This window comes from Sminthopsis crassicaudata, chromosome 1 (assembly GCF_048593235.1).
Source record: "Sminthopsis crassicaudata isolate SCR6 chromosome 1, ASM4859323v1, whole genome shotgun sequence".
NCBI lineage: Eukaryota > Metazoa > Chordata > Mammalia > Dasyuromorphia > Dasyuridae > Sminthopsis > Sminthopsis crassicaudata.
Window position 1 is genome coordinate 448,808,747 of NC_133617.1, and position 26,527 is coordinate 448,835,273.

General features: G+C 34.7%; 1 protein-coding gene across 3 annotated transcripts in view; it reads right to left on the reverse strand.

Annotated features, from left to right (window-relative positions):
• Positions 1-26,527, reverse strand: part of TJP2 (tight junction protein 2) — a 143,198-nt gene that overhangs the window by 46,910 nt on the left and 69,761 nt on the right. For all 3 annotated transcript variants that reach the window (XM_074280731.1, XM_074280730.1, XM_074280729.1), the window contains one exon: positions 781-834. In XM_074280731.1, the coding sequence (XP_074136832.1) occupies positions 781-825 (45 nt within the window). In that variant the 5' untranslated portion in view covers positions 826-834. The remainder of the gene's footprint in view (positions 1-780; positions 835-26,527) is intronic.

A 26,527-nucleotide genomic window follows, 5' to 3' on the forward strand; every position in this document is an offset into this window, starting at 1 on the left:
TACCATTCCCAGTGTCTATTGCATCCCTTCATTTTATCTGTAACCTATTCCCCTAAATAAATCTACCTTTTGCCAAAGAGAATGGCCAATGTGAATTCTTCACATGACCAAACCCCAATTTTTGGTGCTTATCATCATTTGGTGACAAACCTCACATCATAGACCACATCAATCCTCATCTTTTTTGTTTTGGAAAAATTATTTTTCATAAAAATATTAGTTGTGTTAACTTTTAATGGGCATACTATTGTTCTTTTCAAATGAGTATTTTGTATTTCTATTCATTTTTATACCCAAAATAGTAAATAGCTATATGAATTATCTTCAATAATCAAACTTTTAGGAATCCTCAATAACTTTTGATATTTCTTTTTTTTTTTTTTTCTCTGAGGCTGGGGTTAAGTGACTTGCCCAGGGTCACACAGCTAGGAAGTGTTAAGTGTCTGAGATCAGATTTGAACTCGGGTTCTACTGAATTTAAGGCTGGTGCTCTATCCATTGCGCAACCTAGCTGCCCCCAACTTTTTGATATTTCAAATTTCAAAATACTGAAAAATTCTGGTAGGAAAATCTTTAAGGAAATTCCCTCAACAAATGCAAATTTGCAAGTCATTGAACCTTTCTGCCTCACTTTCCTCAACTCTAAAATGAGTACCTATTTTCTAGGGTTATTGTCAGGATAAAATAATGTAATGTGTTACCACAATAGTACCTAGAATAGATACTTAATAAATGTATTTTTTCTTCCCTAAACATTTGAAAGGCAGAAAAAACACTTACTTTTTGCAGTGTCACAGTATACTGCTCCCATATCAGCTCCTCCATGCCTGGAGCCTATAATATAATAAAAAGATCCAATTAAAAATCACAACAGTACAAGTACAAATACGGAAATGAAAGTTCACAATCATATCAAGAAACACACATGGAATCTCTACACCCAGGAAGCAGTAAAGCTATTCTTTTGGTAAATAAAGCCTTGAAATAGTTGGGCTGTTTCTTTGTTTTTTAAATCAGTGTCTTTTCTATCTTTTTATACCTGTGTCTTCCCAAATTAAAAGATCATCTGCCTTCAAAATCAGACAAGAAAATGTAAACTCAGAAAGATTAAATTACAATTCCAAGATCACACAGCTAGGAAATAATACCCTGATCATTAAGTCATCAGAACTCAGCTTTCCAGATTCTCTATCTTAGTCTCCCACTTTCCATCCTACACCATACACATTTAATAATTTCCTGGACATTTTCAGCTATAATGGTAATGGCCAAAGTAAAAATAAAAGATGACCCTGAAATTGATGGCTTGTTAGAAGTTTTGGGAAAACACAGACAGAAAGATTTTTGGAAGGAAGATTCTAAACAATTTCTTTCATTCATGTTATAGGGTGAACTATTGTTCACCCTAGTAATTAGGAAATTTCTTTTGCATTGGCCTGAATCACTACTGAGAAAGATTTGTGTCCACAATAAATTGGAGCACAAACAGTGGCAACAGTATGGTTGTTCATGGAAAAAAATGACAACCATTCCCCCTCTAGATTCCACAAAATGTGAATCTTCAAAGAAGACAAAACATTTAAAAATAACCAGCAGTATTTTGTGTGAATTTCCTATAAGGACTTTTTCCCACTCCTAGTGGTGCCTTTAATTAAAATTTAATTATTTTTAATTATATTTAATTATATTTAATTATATTATTATTATTATATATATTAATTATATATATTATAATTATATTAATTATATTTAATTAAAATTTAATTAAAATTAAATTTAATTTAATTTTAATAATTAAATTATTCCTTTTTAAAGCACCATGGTAATTGAAACACTGGTTTCAAAATCAAGCCAAACACTTACTTTCTTAAAGGTTTGTGGGAAGAAAACCAATTAAATTAGAAAAGAAACAAGAAATACTTTATTTATTCATTTCATCTCAGATTAAATCTATTTATGAAATAATGCAATGATATTTAAATTAGTATAATTTTTTTAAATCTGCTCAACTAATTAATGTGTGGAGTAACTTACTAGAATGTTTGCATTATTTTAGAGCTACTTTGTTAATACATTTTTTAAACACAAAATACTGGAGAAAAACTAGGACCATTTATCTGGATTTATATACATCCCATAATGGGATGAACTTGTATATGTCACTTAACTGTACTCAAAAGTAGAACTAATTTTTTTTTTTTTTTTAAATAAAATGGGGATTAAGAGTATATGCAAGGAGTTACAAGTGAGACAATAGCTATAACAAGGACTTTGGGAATTTTGGAGCATTACAAAAATGTTAGCTAGTGTCACTATTTTTTAAAAACAGCAAATTTAGAACTATGCCCTAAAGATCTATAAACTGTGCAGCAATATCACTACCAAACAGGGGAAAGGACCTACATGTGCAAAATGTTTGTAGGAGCTTTTTGTGATAGCAAGGAATTGGAAATGGAGTGGATGCCCATCAATTGGGGAATGGCTAAATAAGTTATGGTATATGAAGGTAATGGAATATTACTGTTTTATAAGAAATAATGAGCTGATTTAAGAAAAGCCTGGAAAGACTTACACAAACTGATGCTGAGTAAAGTAAACAGAACCAGGAGAATATTGTACACAGTAACAGCAAGATTATGTAATGACTATGATACTTATCTCTTCTCAGCAACAGTGATTCAAGATAATTCCAATAGATTTGGGATGGAAAATGCCATCTGCATCCAGAGAGAGAACTAGGGAGACTAAATGCTAATTGAATCATACTATTTTCACCATTTTTGTTTGTTTTTCTCATGGCTTTTCCCTTCTGTTCTGATTTTTCTTTCACATGACTAATATGGAAATATGTTAAAAATTATTGTAGATATATAACCTATGTCAGATTGTTTGCTATCTTGGGAGAGGGGAGTGGAGGGAAAGGAAAAATTGTGGTTTGTTTTTTTTTATTTAAGCTTTTTATTTTCAAAACATATGCAAGGATAATTTTTCACCATTGACTATTGCAAAATCTCGTGTACCAACTCCCCCCTCCTTCCCTCCATTCCCTCCCCGAGATGGAAAGTAATCCAATATATGTTAAACATGGTAAATATATATATAAATCCAATATAGGCATATTTCTTTATAAAATTATCTTGCTTCACAAGAAGAATCAGATTAAAAAGGAAAAAAATGAGAAAGACAATAAAATTCAAGCAAACAATAACAAAAGAAGTGAAAATGCTATATTATGATCCATGTTCAGTTCCCACAGTCCTTTTTCTGGGTGTAGATGGTTCTCTTCATCACAAGACTAGACTGAATTGTCTCATTGTTGAGAAGAGCCACATCCATAAGAATTGATCATTGTATAATCTTTAGCCTTTGCCATGTACAATTGAAGGGGATTATGGTCCCTTTAAGAAACTAGTCCTTTCAGATTGATTTATTCCTTTCTGATTCCCAACCCCTCCAAGATGATGCAAATCAATTCAACTTAATGAAAGTTTCAAAAGGAAATTGATAAAAAGTTCTTTATTAAATAATTGTAAATTATTTATTGTTATGGGCCAGAATTTGAGGTGCTAAGTCAGTGGAATTGATAGAGACAATAGTTATCTAATTTAGCATAATCATACTCAAGTATGATTGATTTAATCCTACAAGGAGATATTATGGGGCAGAACTTGAAACAAGGTACTAAGTGGAATTGAATTGAATCTAGTTTAGCATTGATTTAATCCTACAACAAATAATGGTTTCCTAGTGATATAATGATTGGTGTATACTCAATGTGGGGCATATAAAGAGAAGCTCTCAGGGCCAGAAAAGACAAGTCCACTAGAATCTCTCCAAGGCTCATACAGATTCATTCCAACTTCCACCTTTGTACTGGCTGGAGCCTGAAGCCCAAACCTTTGGAAGTCAGGGAGATTCAGAAGCCAGAGAAAGCAAGCGGGAACCAAGACTACAGAAGGCCTCTAAGAAAGCTAACAGGGCCACAGAAAGGAGACAATAAAGGATTAGGACTTTAATACCTGGCTGCATTTGGGGTGATTACTGAACTGAAACGAAGGCTGTCTCCAGAGACCCCCCCAAAAAAACCCCAACAAGAGAACAATACATTTTAGAGAAGAATATTACAATTTATTAAATACTTTAAAACTATTTATCCCTCAAAATTATATAAGATATGTGGCTAATATTACTATCTCAAATTCACACTCAGAAAAATGGAGGTAGAAATGATTGTGGAAAAATAATCCAATTCAACAAATACTAGGACTACTATGTTCAAAGGATTTATGCTTGTTGCTGAGGTCACTTTGAGAACTGTATTCTCCATAGTAACTCTGTGTATGGGGCTGTGAGGAAATATAAGATAACTGGAGAGAGAGGAAAAAAAACAGCAATTAGACAGAATTAAGAAAGACATTATGAAGGAGGTAGCACCTGAGCAGCCTTCAAAGGAAACCAATAATTCCAAGGACAGATGAAAAAGGAGTGAATTACACTCTGACATGATTTTTTTCTAGTCAAATAAATGGTTTCAATTAGATTATATCTAAAGACTCTTTCGGCTCACATGCTACAATAAGCTAAAATTCACAAACTTCCAGGCTGAGATTGTTATACATTTCACTTCTAAGTCAGCATTATGCCCTGAATTTACATGGCTTTTTTTTTCTCCCTGAAGGTCCCAGAATTAGATCACTGTGAATCTAGCAAAACTGCATCTTTGGCTGAAGGTCATAGATTTGCTATTAATATTCTGAGTCTGGTTGCCAGGCCAGCTGCTTAGAGGTTTTGGAGAGATTTAAATACAGGACTACAGGAAGACTCTCTCCTCTCAAGCTAATATTCAGAGCAGCAAAAGAAAAATGGCAATTTTTAGCTGAATTTTTTTTTACACTTCTGTGAGGGATGTTTCAAAAATCAATATGTAAGTATTTATTAAGCAATTATAATGTGTTCCTGCAAAAGACCATTTTTAAAACCATGCTGCTCTGCTGATGCTATATGACAAATAATAAATTTTTAAATTTAAATTTTAATATTTCCCCCAGTTACATTCAAAATAACTTTTTTTACATTTGTTTTTAAAATTTGAATTTTAGGTTCTCTCCCTTATACCCACCCACAACTAAGAAACCACATGTGAAGTTATACAAAACATTTCTGTAAAAGTTAAGATGTGAAAGAAAACATAGATTTCCCACCCAATGAAAACAAAAAGAGAAAATGCTTCAGTCTCTATCAGTCCCAATCAGTTCTTTTTTGGGGTATGAACAGGATTTTTCATCATAAGTCCTTCAGAGTAATTATGAATGACTATATTATTGAGAATAGCAAAGTCATTTACAGCTGGTCATCCCCAAACATTACTATTACTTTCTATACAATACATTTCATTTTGTTCATGGAAGACATTGTAAGCTTTTTTTTTTTTTTTAACTTTTTCTGAGAATATCCTGCTCATCATTTCCCAGAGAATGATAATATTCTATCACAAACACCATAATATTCCATAACATTCATATACCACAATTTACCCAGCCATTCTCTAATTGATGGGCATATAATCAACTCTCTCTATATAGAATCATATATAGAATATATAGAATCAATTCTATATATAGAATGGGATATAATCTGTTGCTTGACCACAGTATTTTCCAAATCATAGTAATCTAAAATGTGAGTATTACAAAAGTAGTTAAAATTACAATATAATCAATAAATAAATTAGGTGACCAAAAATATAAATTGAGTAGACAGAAAGTAACTGTAGTTACTACAGTTAGAAAGTAAAACAGAAAAAAACTCATTCTTCCTGAAATGAATAATAGGGCACATTAAAAAAAAAAAAAAAAAACGGAGGAAGTAAAATTGTGGGAAGGAAAGAATTTTCTGGAATGTGTAAATGGAAGTATGGGGTCATAGATCAGAACTGAATATAACATATAGGTTAATGTTATAATGATGTTGTTAACTAGATATTTTCCAAATTCTGCTGATCTAAAATATTAACCTTAGACTACAATTTGATTTTATAAATGGCTATAATTTCTTTAGTGAGTTATATGCAATCTAGAAAGAAAAAAAACTAGAGAGAAGCAACAGCAAGTATTCCTAACACTGTCAGGAAGGAAAGATGAAAGAAAGAAAGGATGGTTAATGGTTGATTTCAGTCTTCTGAATTAGGTATAGTCCAAAATGTATACAGGTACATAAAGTATCATAGCTTGATAACACAAAGCTGAGATAACACCAAAGTTTTCTTTATAGCACCTTTATTATAAACTTAACCTAAAAAAATGCTATTTTATCTAAACCTTATTGTGTTCCCCATTGAAGAATTACTGAATGGCTTCTCCTTAGACTTAAAAACAAACAAACAAAAAAACCTCAACATAAAATTTAAGGGACTTTAAAAATAACCTGACTATGAAAAGGTGCTCTACAAAATTAAGACAACTCTTAAGTACCACCATACACCTCTCAGATTGGCTAAAATGACAGGAAAAGATAATTCCAAATGTTGGAGGGGAAGTGGGAAAACTGGGAACTAATTCATTGTTGGTGGAGTTGTGAACTGATACAACCATTCTGAAGAGCAATTTGGAACAAAGCCCAAAGGGCTATCAAAATGTGCATACCCCTTATACTAGACTTACATTCCAAAAAGATCTTAAAGGAAAGATAGGAACCCATATGTGCAAAAATGTTTGTGGAAGCCCTTTTTGTAGTGGCAAGAAACTGGAAACTAAATGGATGCCCATCAGTTGGAGAACAGTTGTATTTAAGCTATAGTATATGAATGTTATGGAATATTATTGTTCTATAAGAAACAATCAGCAGGATGATTTCAGAGAGGCCTGGAGAGACTTCCACAAACTAATACTAAGTGAAACAAGCAGAACTAGGAGATGTATTGTATCTTGGCAACAAGAAGATTATACAATGATCAACCCTGATGGAAATGGCTCTTTTCAACAATGAGATGATTGAGGCCACTTCCAACAATCTTGCGATAAAGAGAGCCATCTACACTCAGAGAGAGGACTATGGGAATTGAATGTGGATCACAATATAATATTTTCACTTTTTTTTTTGTTTTTGTTAAATTGCATTTTGTTTTCTTTCTCAATTTTTTTTCTTTTTTAATTTGATTTTTCTTACGCACCAAGATAATTGTATAAATATGTATGCATATATTGGATTTAACATATTTTTACCATGTTTAATATATATTGAATTACTTATCATCTAGGGAATGAGTTGGAAAAGGGGGAAAAACTGGAACACAAGGTTTTACAAGGGTTAATGTTGAAAAATTATCCATGCATATGTTTTGAAAATAAAAAACTTTAATAAAAAATAACCTGAATAGTTTATAATTTAAATATATTTCTCATTTGATGGGAGAAGAAACTGAAAGTAAGGGGGTGATAAATTTGTTTTTTTCCAGTTCTTAATATCTAAGAAAAGCAGATTTATAAGTTATTCAGTGGAAAGAAATCTATAAATAGCTCAAATTTATTTAGGCCCTTTTAAGATTCAACCTGCTTTACAAATATTCTTATTTAATTTCATATCAATCTTGGGAAGTTAGTGCTATTATTGTCCCCATTAATTACATAGGAGGAAACTGAAGCAAATAGGTTACATGACTTGTGTAAGGTCCCCTAATTATATTAACTGAATTAAAATTTGAACCCAGGGCTTCTTAACTCTTAAGGTGAATGAACTTTTACACAATGGGCCACCAAGCTGCCTTTTAGTTGTATTTTTTAAGAGTTTGATTACATTCATAGAAGATAAGTTTTAGAAGGATTTTCCCATAAATTCAGGTAGTCCTGATTTCCAAATATCCTCTACAACTTGTCCCACTTCCATTTTCTCTTCTCTACATTAAAATAATCCCAGCTTTTGTTTTTGTTTTTTACTCTCAATTTGTAATCCTTTCTCCCGTAAATCCTCTACAAATAAACAATTCCCCAGCCAGTTATTCCTTAATTCTTAGAAAAGTAAAAGGAACAATGCTAAGCACAAGAACATTTTGGTTCTCTCTCTTCTGTATCACAGAAGGTCCTAAAAAATACCAAGTGTCTTCGAGCATTCACTTAACTTGGTACATCCCATAGAGAAACTACAAATAATGTTTGTCTGCTTAGCAATTAGGCGACAGCGAGTTTCAAACATTTCTTTTGTGAATGTCTTCATGGACTATAGACTGGTTCAGTGAATTTCAGGCTACTAATTATAACTGCTAAACAGTATAAATTTGGGACATATCTATGAGCTGTATTAAAAGGGAAATGCATTTTTCCAGTGCAGTCAGAAAAAAAAGTAGGCATCCTTAAAAAGGAAAAGTATTGATAGATGGTGATGAAATGGTTAGAGGAACTCTCCTTCAAGGGAGGCAGATCATTCCACAGAGGCTTTCCCATTTTGATCCATTTCTTTTTCTAAATCTCCCAAAAGGGCTCTACCCAGCATGTTGGAGGTCTTCCTCTCCTTTTAAAAATGAGAGTACTATGAATGCCAATCAAATGGAGAATGACTGAGTAAATTGTGATATATGAATGTTATGGAATATTATTGTTCTGTAAGAAATGACCAACAGGATGAATATAGAGAGCCTTGGAGAGTCTTACATGAACTGATGGTAAGCGAAATGAACAGAACCAAGAGATCTTTATACACTTCAACAACAATACTATATGAGGATCAATTCTGATAGAAGTGGCTATCTTCAACAATGAGAGGATCCAAATCAATTCCAATTGATCAGTAATGAACAGAACCAGCCACACTCAGCCAAAGAACACTGGGAAATGAATGTGGACCACAACATATAATTTTTACTCTCTCTGTTATAGTTTGCTTGCATTTTTGTTTTTCTTTTCAGGTTATTTTTACATTCTTTCTAAATCCGATTTTTCTTGTGCAGCAACTGTATAAACATGTATACATATATAATATTTAACATATACTTTAACATATTTAAGATGTATGGGACTACCTGCCATCTAGGGGAGAGGGTGGAGAGAAGGAGGAGAAAAGTTGGAACAGAAGTTTTTGCAAGGGTCAATGTTTAAAAATTACCCATGCATATATTTTGTCAATAAAAAGCTATTTTTAAAAATGAGAGTAATTTCTGACACCTACTCCTTCAATTTCAGGGCATTTACCCAAGATTTCTTTTCATAAACTAACTTCTCACTCTTCTTTGCGGCAAACTAATTCATTAACAAACTAAAGTAAGTTTCCTCTGTAATTAATGGTTTTGAAATAAAATTTTTCCACATTCCCCCAAATAAATACCACTATCATCCCTTATATCAAAGCAGTAAATAGTATATGACAATTAGGTTCAAAGGGTTCATTAATTCATTCACACTACATGTGAGCAGAATTAATGTGTAAAACAGATACTGGCAGGATTTCATTTTGATGATGTGGACAGCCCCTCAAAGTTGCCAAGTTTCCTAACCAAAATGGAAGCCCATTTTCAAGCTATTGTTTAATGTTGTTTATAGAACACAAACATTCAAGTACACACTATTTATATTGAATAGCAGTTGACCTCCCACTGGTCCTCGTTTTGTTTTCTGGAGTATAAATTTAATCTGTTTTCCAAAGTTGTTATGCCTGTTAAAAACTGGTGATATTTCTATATTCTGTGAAACCAAGAGGCTAATAGTATGTAGAATTCTTATTCTTAAGGAATTTAAAATCGAGTTTGGCATTTTACAATTTCTATTTTTGTTTTTGGAAGTAATGGTATTAAATGACTTGCCCAAGATCAGATAGTGTCTGAGGCTGGGTTTAAATTCAGTTCCTTTTATATAAAGTCTTTAGTTTTTCCTCCCTCCTTTTACAATTTTTCTTAAATAAGTTTCTTAATTCTTTACAACCTTACACCACATTCCAAAAATCAATCAGTCTATCTAGAAATCCATTCTCCCTCAAGAAATAGATTTCATAAATTCACCTAAAAGATTCACAATATTCTGTCATGTTAAAAGAAAATCTTGACCCTGAGAACCATTTACAACTTTTTAAATATGTGAAAGCCTGTATTTACATTTAACCACATCCATCTAAATTCTCCCCTATCCCCTCTTTTTTTTTTTTTTTTTTTTTTTTTTTTTTTTGCTGAGGCAATTGGGATTAAGTGACTTGCCCAGGATCACACAGCTAGGAAATGTTAAGTGTTTAAAGCCAGCTTTGAACTCCAGTCCTCCTGATTTCAGGGCTAGTGCTCTATCCACAATACTACCTAGCTGCCCCCCAGCACAAGATTATTAAAGAGATTTTGTAGCACATTTGTTGAACAAAACTTCTTAAGAGACTGTATATCCTCAGTCTAACTAGTTTAAATTTTTTTAAAGACTTGGCAACTCTGATCAGCACAATGCCAGCCACAATTTCAAACAACTCAGATGGAACATCCTACACATCTCCAGATAGATGACATAGTTAATGTAAAGATTAAGTGTAGTTAAAAATGCAGATTAAAGTTGATAGAGTTTTTTGGGGGAGGACATGGCTGGATTACACATGTTTGAAAGGAATTTTATTTTTCTTGTCTTCTCAACTGTGAGGTAGAAATAGAAAGGGGAAAGAAAAGAAAAAAGAGAAAATTCAGATCTAAAAACAAAATAATATTGAATTTTTAAAAAATTTAATAAAAAATTAGTTATATACAACAATTATCATATTGTATATACTACATTAATATTGGGTGTTGAGTTTAGAAAGGTGAATGACAAGTTAGTGGTGTATTTGAAATATATACACTGATAAATGATAATAAAATTTAAGTTAAGATAAATATAATCATGGAGATCTAGACCTAAAGGGAATCTTAGAGATCATACAGTCTGAACCAGGGGTCCTCAAACTACGGCCCACGGGCCAGATGTGGCCCACTGGGTTATGGCAAAATCAGACCGGAAGTGACTTGGGACCTAAACTTGCATTAGCAACACACACTTCTGGCACTGGGCTGAGGCAGCGCAGAGAGAGTGTGAGGCAATACCGAGGTGAGGTGAGTTCCCAGGCCGGGGTGTATGGTGTGGGGAAGGGAAAGAAATGCAGAAGACGGAGAACTGACGGCCCATAAAGTAACGGAAGCCACCACAAAAGACAGGAGCAGAGATGTACAGTGCATGCTGCGCATGTCACGGCCGCTGCAGGGGGAATATATGGGCTGTGTCTGGTGTGCGGGTATAGTAACAGTACTACAAGTCCCAGTTTGACTCTATCATTGTCATTATGCTGTAATGACAATGTAACGGCTTCCTCTCTAGTGCATGTTGTGGTACTGACTGCTATTGTCGCCCAAAGTGAGGCTGCTGGTACCAGGCCGTGGCCCTGTATCCATAGTGACCTCATATCTGGCTGTTGTGGTCATCAGTTTTATCATTGTGTGTATGTTCTGTAATTTCATAAAGAGATGGAATATTGCTAACATATGTCATCACCTTATAATCACTGGGGGTCTGACCTTAGTGCTCCCCACTTATCCTGAGTATGAGGCGGTGCAGAGCTGGTGTACTGCTTCATCCCCCTCCAGATTCTTAAGGTCCCCATACACATGTGCAGTTTACATGATGACCTCCCCCAGAAGCCCCAATGTACGATTTGTCACTGAAGCTCATTCTGCACATAGAATATATCATGCAGTTATATACATATATGCACAGTCTTGCCTGCGATTATGATAAATTATGAGAGCAGCACGTACGATCATGCAGCGCTGGATCATGAGGATTGATCCCAGGACTCAGAGGTAGCCAGGGCATTTGGGAGGGCCGCCTGAGCTGTGACTTGTGTGCAGTGAAGGTCTGAAGTAGGAGAAAGTGAGGGAAATGGAGGCATCACAGCGCAGAGGCAGCTTGGAGGAAGTTGGGCATTGCAGTCTGTATGTCTCTGTATGGGCAAAGTTATTGCTGGTATATTGTTTTTGTAGCGCTGTATACATATTTTACTAATAGCAATTTGGAATCCCTTAGAAATAATAATGTCAAGAAAAAGAAAAATTGACTTGGAGTGTAGGATATTCAAAGAACAGTGGACTTATGATTACTTTTTCATGCAATATAAGGAAAGAGCTGTATGTCTGATATGCCAGAATATAGTGTCTGTGTTCAAAGAATATAATTTGTGTCAACACTATGAAACTTAACATAAAGATAAATATGATTTTTTGTTTGGAGAAATGAGAAAACATAAAATATCAAAACTGAAAAATACATTGACAACTCAGCAAAATATTTTTGTGAAGCAGAAGCAGCTAAATATTTCATGACTGAGCGCAAGTTTTCAAGTTGCCAAGCTAATAGCACGCACTGGCAGGCATTCATGGAGGGAAAATTTGTTAAAGAATACCTTCTTTCTGTTGCCAAAGAGATGTGTCCAGAGAAGGCTGATTTATTTAGTACAGTGAGTCTTTCAGGACCTACAATTACACGGAGGATTGAAAAAATGGGAGATAATCTTCATCAGCATTTGCAAAACTCCACCAAAAAAAATTTCATATTTTTCCTTGGCACTTGACAAAAGCAATGATGTTTGTGATTCTGCACAATTTCTGATTTTTATTTGTGGGACAAATGATTATTTTGAAGTCATAGAAGAGCTTCCTGCACTGCAAAGCATCAAAAGAACAACTACAGGAGAGGATAATTATGAAAAGGTTTGCCAAACTATGAAAGGTTTGGAGCTGGACTGGGCTAAACTATCCAGTGTGACAACTAATGGTGCCCCTAGCATGGTGAGGTCTAAGAAAGGAGTAATTGCTCGCATTAACTAAGAGATGGACAAACATAACCATTCTCATCCAATAGCCATACACTTACTCAACCACCAACAAGCGCTGTGTAGTAAATCACTGAAGTGGGACTCTGTTATGAAAATTGTGTATCTTGTGTTAACTTCATTAGAGCTAATGCAATAAATCAATTTCAGGAATTTCTGTCTGAGCTAAATGTTGAGTATGAAGATGTTCTATATCACACAGAAGTCCATTGTCTGAGTCAAGGGAGAGTTTTGAAACGTTTCTGACTTACTTCCACAGATTACAACTTTTCTGCTTTCAAAAAACAAAGGAGTACCAGAGCTCAATGATGCAGAATGGAAATGGCACCTTGCCTTTCTGACAGATGTAACAGAGCTACTCAACAATTTCAATATGCAACTTCAAGGAAAGGGGAAGCCCATCTGTGATATGTGACATGTCAAAGCCTTTGAAGTAAAATTAGGCCTCCTCATCAAACAATGAAGGAGGAAAACTTCTGCCATCTCCCCACAACTCAAAATCTCTTAGCAGAAAAACCATTGATTGCATTCCCAAACAAAACATGTGTGGATTCATTGGAAAAATTGCAAAAGGAGTTCTAATTTAGATTTAAAGAGCTTCATCTCCATGAACAGGATATACAGCTTTTCCGTAACTCATTTTCTATTGACATTGAAAAGGTGGATACAATTTACCAAATGGAACTGGCTGAACTGCAGAATTGTGACTCTCTGAAAGACACATTTAAGTCAAAGAGCCTTCATAATTTCTATGCATCTCTTCCTTCTGAGACATATCCTCATGTCAGGAACCATGCACTCAAAATGGCAACCATCTTTGGCAGTACTTATGTCTGTGAACAGACTTTTTCTAGAATGAAACATTTGAAATCTCCAACCAGATCAAGACTAACAGATGCACACTTGCATCACTTGTTACGACTAACAGTGACAAATATGGAACCAGACCATTGACCATCTCATTAGCCAAAAGAAGGCCCATACTTCCCATTGAAATACTGGTAAGTTTGTTGATTTAACTTTACTTAATTTTAAATATTGTATTTGATCCGGTTTTGTTTCTTCACTTCAAAATAAGATATATGCAGCGTGCACAGGAATTTCTTCATAGTTTTTGTTTTTACTATAGTCTGGCCCTCCAACAGTCTGAGGGACAGTGAACTGGCCCCCTATTTTAAAAGTTTGAGGACCACTGGTCTAAACCCTTAATTATTTAAAAAATAAATAAATAAACACTTCATTATATTTAGAAACAGAGACTCACAGAGTTGTACCACGGTTTTTGTTCAGTTATTTCAGTCATATCCAACTAATTCCAACCCCATTTAGTAGTAAACATCAGAGTCAGATGAGTGCTTTCGTTTGTATCCTGCTGCATCAAAAAGATTACTGGTAGGAGAGATCACTTTAAATTGGGAGAAGTTTTTAAGAAATGAAACCCAAATCCCATACATTGTTATATTTGTTTTTAAGGTGACTGATTAATCCAAAGTAAATTGGATTCTATGAAAACATATGAAGCTGACCATAGGCCTGCTTTTTTCCCTTTAGAAATCATTAATGTTTTCAAATTCTCAATCAGATGTAGAAGTTAAATTCTACATCTGAGAGTTAATATTACAAAGACCTATTTACAAAATCTCCATTAAATATTATCTTCAATATTTGACATTCCTAGTACTAGGCAAATTCTAGAAATAAGAGGTAAGAGATGCTACATGTACACTCTCCCTCACTCCACAGTGCAAATAGTGGACAGAATGTATAAACAATAACTTGAAGGCCCTTTTGTGTAAAATATATTCAATATGGTTTGGCCCAATAAGAATACTTTGGTCAAAGACAGATTGAATGAATGCATGAATAAACAAAAAAATAAATGATGAGGTTCCATGGATACTAAAATATAATATTTACAGAATCATTTATTGATATGTGTCAAATGCATGTGATAGAACAGTACCATACTATAAAAAGTGAAAAATAAAAGAAAGTCAAAAGCATGGAATCACTGGTCAGAATGAATATAAAGTGAAACAGAAGGAAGAATCCAGTATAAATACAAAATGACTATTATAACATCAATAACAGTCAAACACTTGGTCTGAAAAAAATTAATAAAACATATTTTCCCTTTTCTTTTGGAAGTAAAGGGAGGAATCATAAGTGCAGAGTGCTGTATATACTTGTGAGATCACTATTTAAATGTTTTTCTTTGTTATAATGTAGGAGTCACTGGGTGAGGTGACAATGAAGTATACATGGAAATAGTTGTAATGTCAAAATACAATAAAACAAAAAGGCTTTAATTTATTTTTAAAATGAAACACATCTATATCTTTAATTAAATTAATAATTTCTGAAGCCATATGAAAAAGACGTTTCCTTATGTCTTTTCATTTTCAAAAGTATCTAACCTGGAAGATTTGGCTAACTTCAGACTTGGCTAGACATACTCTAATACACATATTCAGTATCAACATGCTGCACCCTGCACTTTCAAAAAGGGACACAAAACTCTTAAGGTACAGGAAGTAAATACAATTTGATTTCCCAACATATAAATATTATCTGTTCAGAAAATATGAAAGATCGTTAAGTTTGTTAAAAGGAGAGGTTTTTTTTAAACTTTAATGATTCTATGGTTTCATTAAAAATATAAAGACATGTTAAGTCTACAGTGGCATATCAATAAAAAGTTAATTAGTAACATTATGCTAGAATATAAAATTTAGCTAGCAATCCACAAAAGTTATAGTTTTATATTTAATTAGTAATCTTGAGAGTTAAGAGGAAAAGTAATGACTAATTATAGCTAATATTGATGTGGTCTTTATCATACCAACAACACAAGATGTCAATCACTAATTGGGTTTATTTCATGTGATGCTGAATAACTGCAAATTCACAACTGAAAATTCACAAAAGGTCAAGAACTAATTTTCAGAACCACTGGGCTGTTGACTCATGAACATGAGGAGTACCAGGCAGAGACAGGAAGGGGAAAGGTGAGGTTTCCTGTCTCAAGTTCAAAATTAATAAAGTAAATCTATCTACTCAAAATAAATGAAGAACAAAATAATATCTGCTAAAAATTGGCTTTACTTATTAAAAAATATGGACTAGGGGCATCTAGGTGGCACAGTGGATAGGGCACAAGCCCTGAAGTCAAGAGGACCTGAGTTCAAATATAGTCTCAGACACATAATGCTTCCTAACTGTGTGACCCTGGGCAAGTCACTTAAACCCAATTGCCTGGGGGGGGAGTCACTAATTGAAAAAACTAGCATGCAATTGATTTTAACATCCAATATTTTTTTTTTTTTGAGGCTGGGGTTAAGTGAATTCAAGGCTGGTGCTCTATCCACTGAGCCACCTAGCTGCCCCCCACACCCAATACTTTTCAGATGAAAAGGCCAGAGAGAATCAAATACCAATGCTAAACAATTAAAAAGTCTCTTTTTTACCTCCTTATCTTTATTCCTCTATCAACATCTTTTCACTCAGTTTCTTCAAACTACAGTATCATTCTGATTTATATCTGGCCATTGGCCCCAGATGGCTCTGGAGGGTAAAGTGAGACAGGTGACCTTGCATAGCCCTCCCTCACTTTAACCTAATTCAGCTGAATGTCATGACATCATCTCTATGATGTCATGGTCCTCTTTGAGAGAGAAGGAAAAAAACAATAAAGTGAACAGCAAAGAATAATGTATAATAACCAATCTATATTTCCACTAGATGGCAGAGTTAATACAAAAATATTTAAGAAAAGAGATGGACTGCCTGGCAAATAGATGTTTGAGAAAAATGAATTAATATGATTATTTACTCTTTAAAAAAACAAACAAACAAAAAAAGTTACTACATGCCAGATATTGTGCAAAACACTGGGAATTCAAAAGAAAGGTAAAAGACAGTCCCTGCTATCAAGGAAGGGGAACATTGTGCAAACAAGTATGCACAAACAAGGTATAGACAAGATAAATTGGAGATAATCAACAGAGGGAAGACTTTAGCACTAAAAGTAAACAGGAAAGGTTTCATTTATATGGGAGGATTTTATCTGGGGCTAGAAGGAAGCCAGGGTGGAGAGGAAGAGGGAGAACATTCCATGCATTGGTGACAGCCAGTGAAAATGCCCAGAGCTAGGAGATCAGAATGTACTATAAAAATCTGTAGAGGGATTAGCATAGTGCCTGAAGTACAATAAGTGCTATGGGAAAAATGTTTATTCTATGCAATTTTTTTATACTACTACATTGTGAGGATACTGCAGTAGTGTAGGCCTGAGGCAATGAGGATCCCCAAGGTGGTGGCAGTGTCAAGAAGAGGTACATTCCCAAGTTGTTAGGAAGATAAAGCTGACAGAGTCCCTGACAACAAAATAGAAACAGACATGGAATGAGAAAAGGTGACGAGTTGAGGAGTATCTAGGTTTTGGGGTGACTGGTAGTGTCCTTAAGACAGTAATAAAGAAGTTTGGAAGGGGGAGTACTGTACTCAAAATCAGGATAGCTAGCTTAAAGTTTGATTTGGACTCTGAAGCTACCTAATAAAATGGTTATGAAAAAATTACCATATATAAAGGTCTTTATCCTTTGTTATGGGTCATTAATCCATTTGATGAGTGATGAAATTTATGACCCACGGAAGGATGTGAAATCTACAGATTTTCAGAATTTTTTATTTTTAGGATTTTTGATTTGTTTGTTTTATGAGGCTGATGAGGAAACCCCACAACTCGGAAAAATCCTTAAAAAAGAAAACTTCCTTGGACTCTGCCTCAGGGAAGGGACTCCACCCTAAGCACAGTTTTATCTGGCTCAGTCCGGAAAGCCATTGAATTCAATTCAAATTCTAACCCAGGCTGAAACCCAGCCCAGAGCCAACATGGGACTCCACCCACAAGCCCCCTTCAGCTTGTAGCCTAAGTCCCCTATTATAAAAGAGCCAAGCTGGAGTTTTCTCTTTGCAGAGGTCCCAAACATGACAGCCTTACACCTGGCATGTCAAAGGATTTCTGCCCACTGGAACCACTTGGTTCTGGTGCCCTCCTCTCTTTACCTAACACCTTTTAACCTTACCTCCAAACCCCATAATAAACCTCTTTTATCAATCAAGGTTTTCGGGTCTGTAAATTCCTTTACAGGGGACTCTCGTGCCACTACCAGACCTCATTTAACTCTGTATCCTTGCACCGAATCCAAAGGGGTTGCAGGGGGCTCTATTTGACTCCCTACCCCGAATCTGCCACTAGACCTCAATTAAACCTAATTTCATTTAGGTACCCCCAATTATAACCCTCATCAAGGGTTAAATTAACTTGCTCACAGTCATACAGCTAGTTAAGCCACAAGTCTGAGACTGAACTTGAACTCAGATCTTCTTGTTTCAAATCCAGTGCTCTACCCATTGTACCATCAGCTGTCCTCAGAATGTTTTTAAATGAATAAAATAAAATATGAAGGACTACAATGGAAAATAAGTAAACTGAAATTTAGTTAACAAAATATTAAAGACAAGTTCACAAACTCCAGCTTAAGAAACAATGTGGATTAAAATACTGTATTCATGTTGAATTATTAGTGTTATATTCCTTGCTGGAATTTCTTAATGAGGCATTGTGGATAAAGCTGGTCTTTGGGTCAGAAAGTTCTAGGCTCTAATCTTACTTTTTCAGCACACATGTTATTTGATACTAGGCAGGTGTTAGTGCTCCAGGTAAATTTCCAAGACTATAAATTGCATAGTAATTAAAGAGTGCCATTAGTAGAGAGAGTATTGCATCCTCAAACAATCTGTACTGATACAGGGGTTGTAAAACTTCAGTTTATAAAACTCTCATTCTTTGATTTCATTCTTAAAAGGTGAGGTATGTTGTAAAAGAAAAAACATTTGAAAATCAGCAGAAATATTGTAACAGTTGTGCCTCTGCTAAAAGCTATGCAACTAGTCAGTTAGCTCTCTGGGTCTCTATTTCCTCAACTCTAAAATAAGGATTACAATCTGGCCCATGCCTATTTCGTGGAACTGTTTAAGGATCAAATGAAAACACAAAAGTACTTTTTAAATTTTAAAGCTATACCTACACACACACACACACACACACACACACACACACACACACACACACACGCTACATACATTTGGATGAGGGATAGGTATGTTGCTAGATATTATTTGATGCTCAGAATATATGGGAGGGAAACTATTCCCTTTAAATTATGTCCCCTTTATGATCTCAGAGACAGGATCTCCCAGGCTCCAAAGAGTCTAGAGAGAGGGCCCATCTTCCCAGGAGGAGAGAAGCAACACTATTCAAGGACAACTCAACTCCCATTGATCTTTTTGAAATTCTAACTTCTCATTCAATTGAGAAATCCAGATCTGACCAGCTCAGGCTGTCCCAGCCTCCCACCAAGATACCCATATAACAGGTTCCTTTAAACTCACTCCTTTCAGAAGGACTAAAGTAGCTTGCTCAGCTATTAGGACTCTGCCCACTGAGAAAGCATTCTCAAGCCAAATTCCATCTGCCACTATAGAAGTCAATCTCTTAGCAAACTGATTTCTATCCAACAATAAACTTTCGTTTTGGAAGTAATAATTCGGGAATAAGCGAATTCTTTCGCTTTAAACCTGCGGCCGATTAAAAGAGGATTTTTAACAACTCTCTTATTGCCATTCACCTCATCACCACCAGGAATTGAGGGGATATAAACCTCATCAGTGGGAAAATTATTATCCCCATTCAAGTCACAGATGGAATTTTCTTTCCATTAAACCATAATCTGATTCTAAGTCTACCTACCTCAAAGAATGGTTAGATCATTAAAGAGAAAAAATGTCAATATCTATTTAAAGTTGTAAATTGAACTCTTAAAAATACCAAATGATATTTCATTGGCATAGAGAAAATGAATGTTGTGTGGTACGGAAATGATGAGCGAACACCATTTAATAAAAAAGCTGGAGAGATCATTAGAATAAAGCTAAGTTTATAGTACATTCTCCAGAGAAGGGCGTTCCCCCCCCCCCCCCCGCCCCCCCAGCAGACCACTCAAGAGAGGAAGTGCCTCCTGTGGGCAGGATCAGCACTTTAATCCCTAATGCAAACACCCCCTCCTACCACTGACCCTCATCCTCATTGGCTGAGAGTCTTACATTCTAAACTCAAGATCTACCCATGAAATTGAACTTGACCAATAAGTACATAGTTGCCCATATTTGACTGAAATAGGGAGGAAATTGTGTCATGGGAGGATAGCAGGAAGGAGACTCAATTATGCCCTTGACTCAATCCTCAAAGTCCTTCAGGCCTACTCAAACTCTGAAGTAGAAGCCTTACTCGATTTTCACAACTGTCTTGAAAGATCTCATCTCATTCAATGTCCAATGAAGAAACTTTCTCTGCCAATGCAGACAGGTTAAGATTCTCCAGATTACAATCTGAGAGTTACATAGACAGGTTAGGTAAATTTACCCAAAGTCACATGACCAGTATATGTCAGAAGCAAGACAAATTTAGGTCTTAGTAATTCAGTAACCAGTTCTTTCTTGTAAGACATTGTTTGGGTCAGGAAGGCCTTAGGTACAAGCATTTATCTCAGACACAATATCCATAATAAATCATTTAACCTCTCCTAACCCTCCCCACTCTAGTTATCAAAAACATCAAGCTATTGCTGGGGAGCAATGGCTTGAGTAGATTAGAGAGGATTTGGATAATTCAAAGAGACAGTGTACAAAATGATGGGACTATTAAACCAGATTCATATATCAGTCCCTCAAGTTGGGAGTTGTTCAGATGGAGTTTTGAGCTAGCTAGATCTGGAAGAAAAGTAGTAGTCACAGGTACAGGAATGCAGAAATCTTATTCACCCCATAAATGGTTATTTGAATAGGTAGAGATGTGGAATGAGTTTACAGATGGCTGAAAAAGCAAAAGTTTTTTCTGGTGATTCCTACAGATTGAGTGGGGCCAATTTAAGGAGAAACTGAAGTCTTGCTCAAAAAACATTAATTGGCCTAGGAGTAACACTCAAGTAGATATTAGGCAACCTAAAAAAAAGGGGAGGTTTTCAGGTATTTACCTCACAGGTAAGGTGTTTACCTCACTGCAAGTGGAGGAAGAGGAATCTAAGAAGTTTGTGAATGTAAACAGAGATTAAAGAAATACTAATCAGTCACTCAATATCATACTAAATTAAGAAACCTCTGCTTAGGGATAATATTAAAATTAATTAGGGGAATATTTATCATACATTTCTAAGAAATTAATAGAAAATGGAGCAAAAAAGAAAACAGCTTTACAAAATCCTGGTTTCAATTTAGAATTATTCTAAACTTTCTCCAAATGGGAAATGACTAATTATTTGGAAATTAAATAAAGAATAGCTTTGAAACAAAGCAACTCAGCAGTCCAACCCAAATGAAAGTTTTAATCTTTCTAGGCTGAGGGAAAAAAAACCAGATAGTCAGATCATGAACTCTTCATCCAGAAGTTCAAAACTCACCATACTTCTACTGATCTTTTGCTTATGTCTCTAAGGAATAGGTGGCTCTCTGCCTAGCCAAAATTCACTGATGTCGTCTACTAATTTAAAAATCCAAATAAATGTTTTAATAGAAATATTTTATCATAAAGGGAATTTTGTCCTACATTCCTTTTCTTAAGAAAACCAAATTTTCTTTAAAAATCTTTCTCTTCTAATTTTTGTGGTGGCATTTAAAAAAAAATCTTTTAAAATAACTGCTTAATTGAGGAATTCCTTAGAAAATAACTCTTTAGAGCAAGATTTCTTGTTTATGTGTGTGTGAGAGAGAGATATAGATAGACCCTTTTGGTAGTCTGAGCCCAAGAGATGCACAACCCGCAATCTTCCTTCAAGAAATTTTTTTAAAGCATAAAATAAAGTACAAAGAATTCCTGTGTGAGACAATGACCCTCATCCAAATGAAAAACCAGAGATTCTCAAGGTAAAAAGTAAAAAAAAAAAAAAAAAAAAAAAAAAAAAGATTTATTACCATCTTGTGAAAAAGGAAAACTCCTTTTTTCCCCCCCTGAGGCTGGGGTTAAGTGACTTGCCCAGGGTCACACAGCTATATAGTGTTAAGTGTCTGAGGCCCAGAAAGGCTGGTGCTCTATAAAAGGACAACTCCTAATAGATAAGGTGTCAGAGGAGTGAAAATTGCAAAACACAAGATTTTACTAACCCTTAATGTAGAAACCCCCTACCCCTACTTCCCTACCTTTTCTCCCATTGTCTGGAGAAGTCTAAGCTTACACTCTAATCTTGGAAATTTATCCCAAAACCAAAAGAATACTATATAGGCAGTCTGAGTGTTAAACAATCTATATACCAGATAACAAAAAATGAAGAAAACATTGTTATTAGCAAGCATACAACAAGGAAATAGGAAACACAAAGTGGGCAGGGAATAAAACACTCTAGTAAACAAAGCAAGCAAGTTTTAACATTTGTTTGTTTTTTTCCTGAGAAACAGAATTTGCTTTAACTGAGAGTCAGAAAACTTAGTAGGTTATTGAGAGTGAGAGTGTGTGTGTGTGTGTGTGTGTGTGTGTGTGTGTGTGTGTTTTAGCATTCTATATACAAACTTAACAAAGTACTCATTTTCCCTATCTGTAAAATACAGGGCTTGAATTAAGCCCCCCCCCCTTTTTTTTTCTGAGGCTGGAGTTAAGTGACTTGCCCAGGGTCATACAGTTAGGAAGTGTAAATGTCTGAGACATTTGAACTCGGGTCCTCCTGAATTCAAGGCTGGTGCTCCATTCATTACGCCACCTAGCTGCCCCAAGTTCACTTTTTAACTAACAAAGGAGAGGTATAAAATTTCAGTAGTCTCATGTAGAAAATTAGAATAATTTCCACTTAGAAGTGATATTAGTTTTAATGTTTTAAATGTCATAATCACACATAGCTGTAGAACTGACAAGCATTTTTTTAAAATATGCCATAATAGGAAGCTGCTCATGGATACTAGAAGCTGACCTGTCCCTATATACTTGCCCTAAGTTTTTTCCCTACACAGGAATGCCATATTGGTATTTCCACTGTTTTTAGAGCACAGTGGAAATTCTTGGAGCATTTGGACTATGATCAAAAAGATATCAAACTGTGCATACTCTTTGATCCAGCAGTGTTTCTACTGGGTTTATATCCCTAAGAGATCATAAAGGAGGGAACGGGACCCACATGTGCAAAAATGTTTGTGGCAGCTAGAAACTGAAAACTGAATGGATGCCCATCAATTGGAGAATGGTTGAATAAATTATGGTATATGAATATTATGGAATATTATTGTTCTGTAAGAAACAACCAGCAGGATGATTTCAGAGAGGCCTGGAGAGACTTACATGAAGTGATCTAAGTGAAATGAGCAAAACCAGATCATTATACATAGCAACAAGACTATATGATGATCAATTCTGATGGAAGTGGCCATCTTCATGGGAACTGAGTGTGGACACAACATAGCATTCTAACTCTCTGTTGTTTGCTTGCATTTTGTTTTGTTTTGCAGGTTTTTTTTTCCTTCTTTCTTAATCTGATTTTTCTTGTGGAGCAAGATAACTGTATAGATATGTATACATATATTTTAACATATTCAATATATTGGATTACCTGCCATCTAGGGGAGGCTGTGGGGGGGAAGGAGAAAATATGAAACAGAAGGTTTTTCAAGGATCAATGTTGAAAAATTATCCATGCATATGTTTTATAAATAAAAAACTTTAATAAAAATTTTTTAAAGTTATATGCCTTATTTTTAACTGGAAATTTGGAAATTGCAATAGTAGAAATATGAAGTGAATAATCAGTACTATCTAAAACCAAGAGCTAACATGAATTGCATACAGAAATATTAAAAGCATTTCTAATAAAATCAGGGGTAAAACCATAGCTATCTATGGTTATTGTTGTTTATAAAATTTCTAGAAAGCAATTATCATCTCTATTTGTAAATAATTTTGATAATTGAAATGAAATCTGTTAGCCCAGACCCCATCTTGACTGTTAACTAGGTCCTGCCTTTACTTGTCTAATTGCTTGTTAGGAGGGATTCCCCATGTTAATAAAATTCCTTTTTGCTTTTACCTTGAGAAACTCCTTGATTTATTTGAAACAGTAATCTTGTCCCACGCATTGGGTTCCTTAAAGAATAACAGCATATCTGAATATAATCAAAATTATTTTATGATCAATAATTAATATAAACTGAGATCTTTTGGGGGAAGGGTTCGAAAGGCTCTGATGTGGATTGTGTACCCCTTAATCTATGGGGGAAGGGTGATTCAGGGTCTCAAACGCTCCTCTAGGAGGGGGGTACACCTCCTGTTCATAAAGGAAATTTCCAAGAGAAATCATTTCATTCAATTTTGAATGGAATTGAATTGAAAATCAGATTCATCCGGAGTGGGGCCAAAGTTCAAAGCAGTCCCAATATATCTAGCACTGTATGTCCAGACATTTCGCAGAAGTCCTAACAAGATTTTGCCCACCAATGGAAGATATCTTCTTCTCAGTCTTAACCCACCTTTCCTAATTCCTAATCAGGAAGGCCTGCCTTTCTGGATTTAGCCCACTGATGAAGACATTTTCTTCTCAGTGTCAACCCATCTTTGCAAAAATCATCCTGAGAGTATTGTTTGCCCACTAAGAAAGCCGTCTTCTTAGCAAGCTTTCTTCTTAGTATAAATAAATCCCCTTTTGCCACAAACTTTGGGTTTGCGAATTCTTTCACAAGTAATCTGAGACAATGACCAGAGGGGATCTCTTGCTCTCAATTCTCACACTTTATCATAACCTATGTTCTTCTAATTTGTTTATAATATCATTCTTTACATCTAGATCATGAACCCATTTACTCCTCTTTATATATGTGTTAGGTGTGGGTCAATACTTACTTTCTGCCATGCTAGTTTCCAATTTTCCCAGCAGTTTTTATCAAATAGTGAATTCTTATCCCAAAAGCTGGGGTCTTTGGGTTTGTCAAACACTAGATTGTTATAATCATTGATATTTTGTTCTGTGAACCTATCCTATTCCACTGATCAGTTTCTCTATTTCTTAGCCAGTACCAAATGGTGTTTATGAGTGCTGCTTTATAATATAGTTTTATATTAAGCCACCTTCATTTGGTTTTCTCTTCATTAATTCCTTTGAAATTCTTGACTTTTTGTTCTTCCAGATGAATTTTTGTTATTTTTTTCTAGGTCAGTAAAATAGCTTCTTTGGAGTTTGACTGGCATAGCACTAAATAAACAGATTAGTTTAGGGAGTATTATCATTATTATTTTTGCTCAACCTATCCACAAGCACTTGATATTTTTCCAACTGCTTAGATCTAACTTGATTTGTGTGGAAAGTGTTTCGTAGTTTTGCTCATATAGTTCCTGATTTTCCCTTGGCAGATAGATTCCCAAATAGTTTATACTACTGACAATCATTTTAAATATTCTAGATTTTATTAGTGATGTATAAAATGCTGATGATTTATGTGGATTTATTTTGTATCCTGCAACTTTGCTAAAGTTATGGATTATTTCTAATAGTTTTTAAGTTGATTCACTAGGGTTCTCTTAAGTATATCATCATATCATCTGCAAAGAGTGATAATTTGGTTTACTCATTACCTACTCTAATTCCTTTAATCTCTTTCTCATCTCTTATTGCCAAAGCTAGCATTTCTAATACAATATTGAATAGTAATGGAGATAGTGCAGACAAGATTAGAAGGGAAGCAGTAAACTGGGAAACCATTTTTACATTCAACTCCGAGATACCACTACATACCTCTCAAGTTGGCTAAAATAACAGGAAAAGATAATGAATGTTGGAGGGGATGTGGGAAAACTGGAACACTGTACATTATTGGTGGAACTGTGAACAGATCCAACCATTCTGGAGAGCAATTTGGAACTATGCTCAAAAAGTTACCAAAACAATGTTTCTACTGGGCTTATATCCCAAAGAGATCTTAAAGGAGGGAATGGAACCCACATGTGCAAAAATGTTTGTGGCAGCCCTTTTTGTAGTGGCTAGAAACTGGAAAGGACTGTGGACCACAACATAACATTCTCACTCTTTCTGTTATTGTGGGCGTGCATTTTGTTTTCTTTCTCAGATTTTTTTTCCTTCTTGATCCAATTTTTCTTGTGCAGCAAAACAACTGTATAAATATGTATACATATTGGATTTAATGTATATATTTTAACATACTTAACATGTATTGGAATACCTGCCCTCTAGGGGACTGGGTAGGAAAGAGGGGATAATTTGCAAGGGTCAATGGTGAAAAATTACCCATGCATGTTTTGTAAATAAAAAACTTTAATAATAATAATAAAATAAATAATAAAAAATAAAAAAATAACAGAATATCAGTGAAAATAATGACTGAAAGCTATTTACTAGGCTATATTACTAGGTTTACATATGAAAATATTTATAGCATATTATTATTCTGTAAGAAATAACAAACAAGTACATTTTAGAAAAATATGAAGAGACTTACATGAACTGATGCTAAATGTACATTGTGCACAACAACAGCAAGATTGTGTATAATTGACTTTGCCTGCTTTTCTCAGCAATACAATGATATTTATTATACAATTCAAAAAGACTGAAGACAAAAAATACTATCCACATCCAGAGAAAAAACTAGAGCTGACTGCAAATGAAAG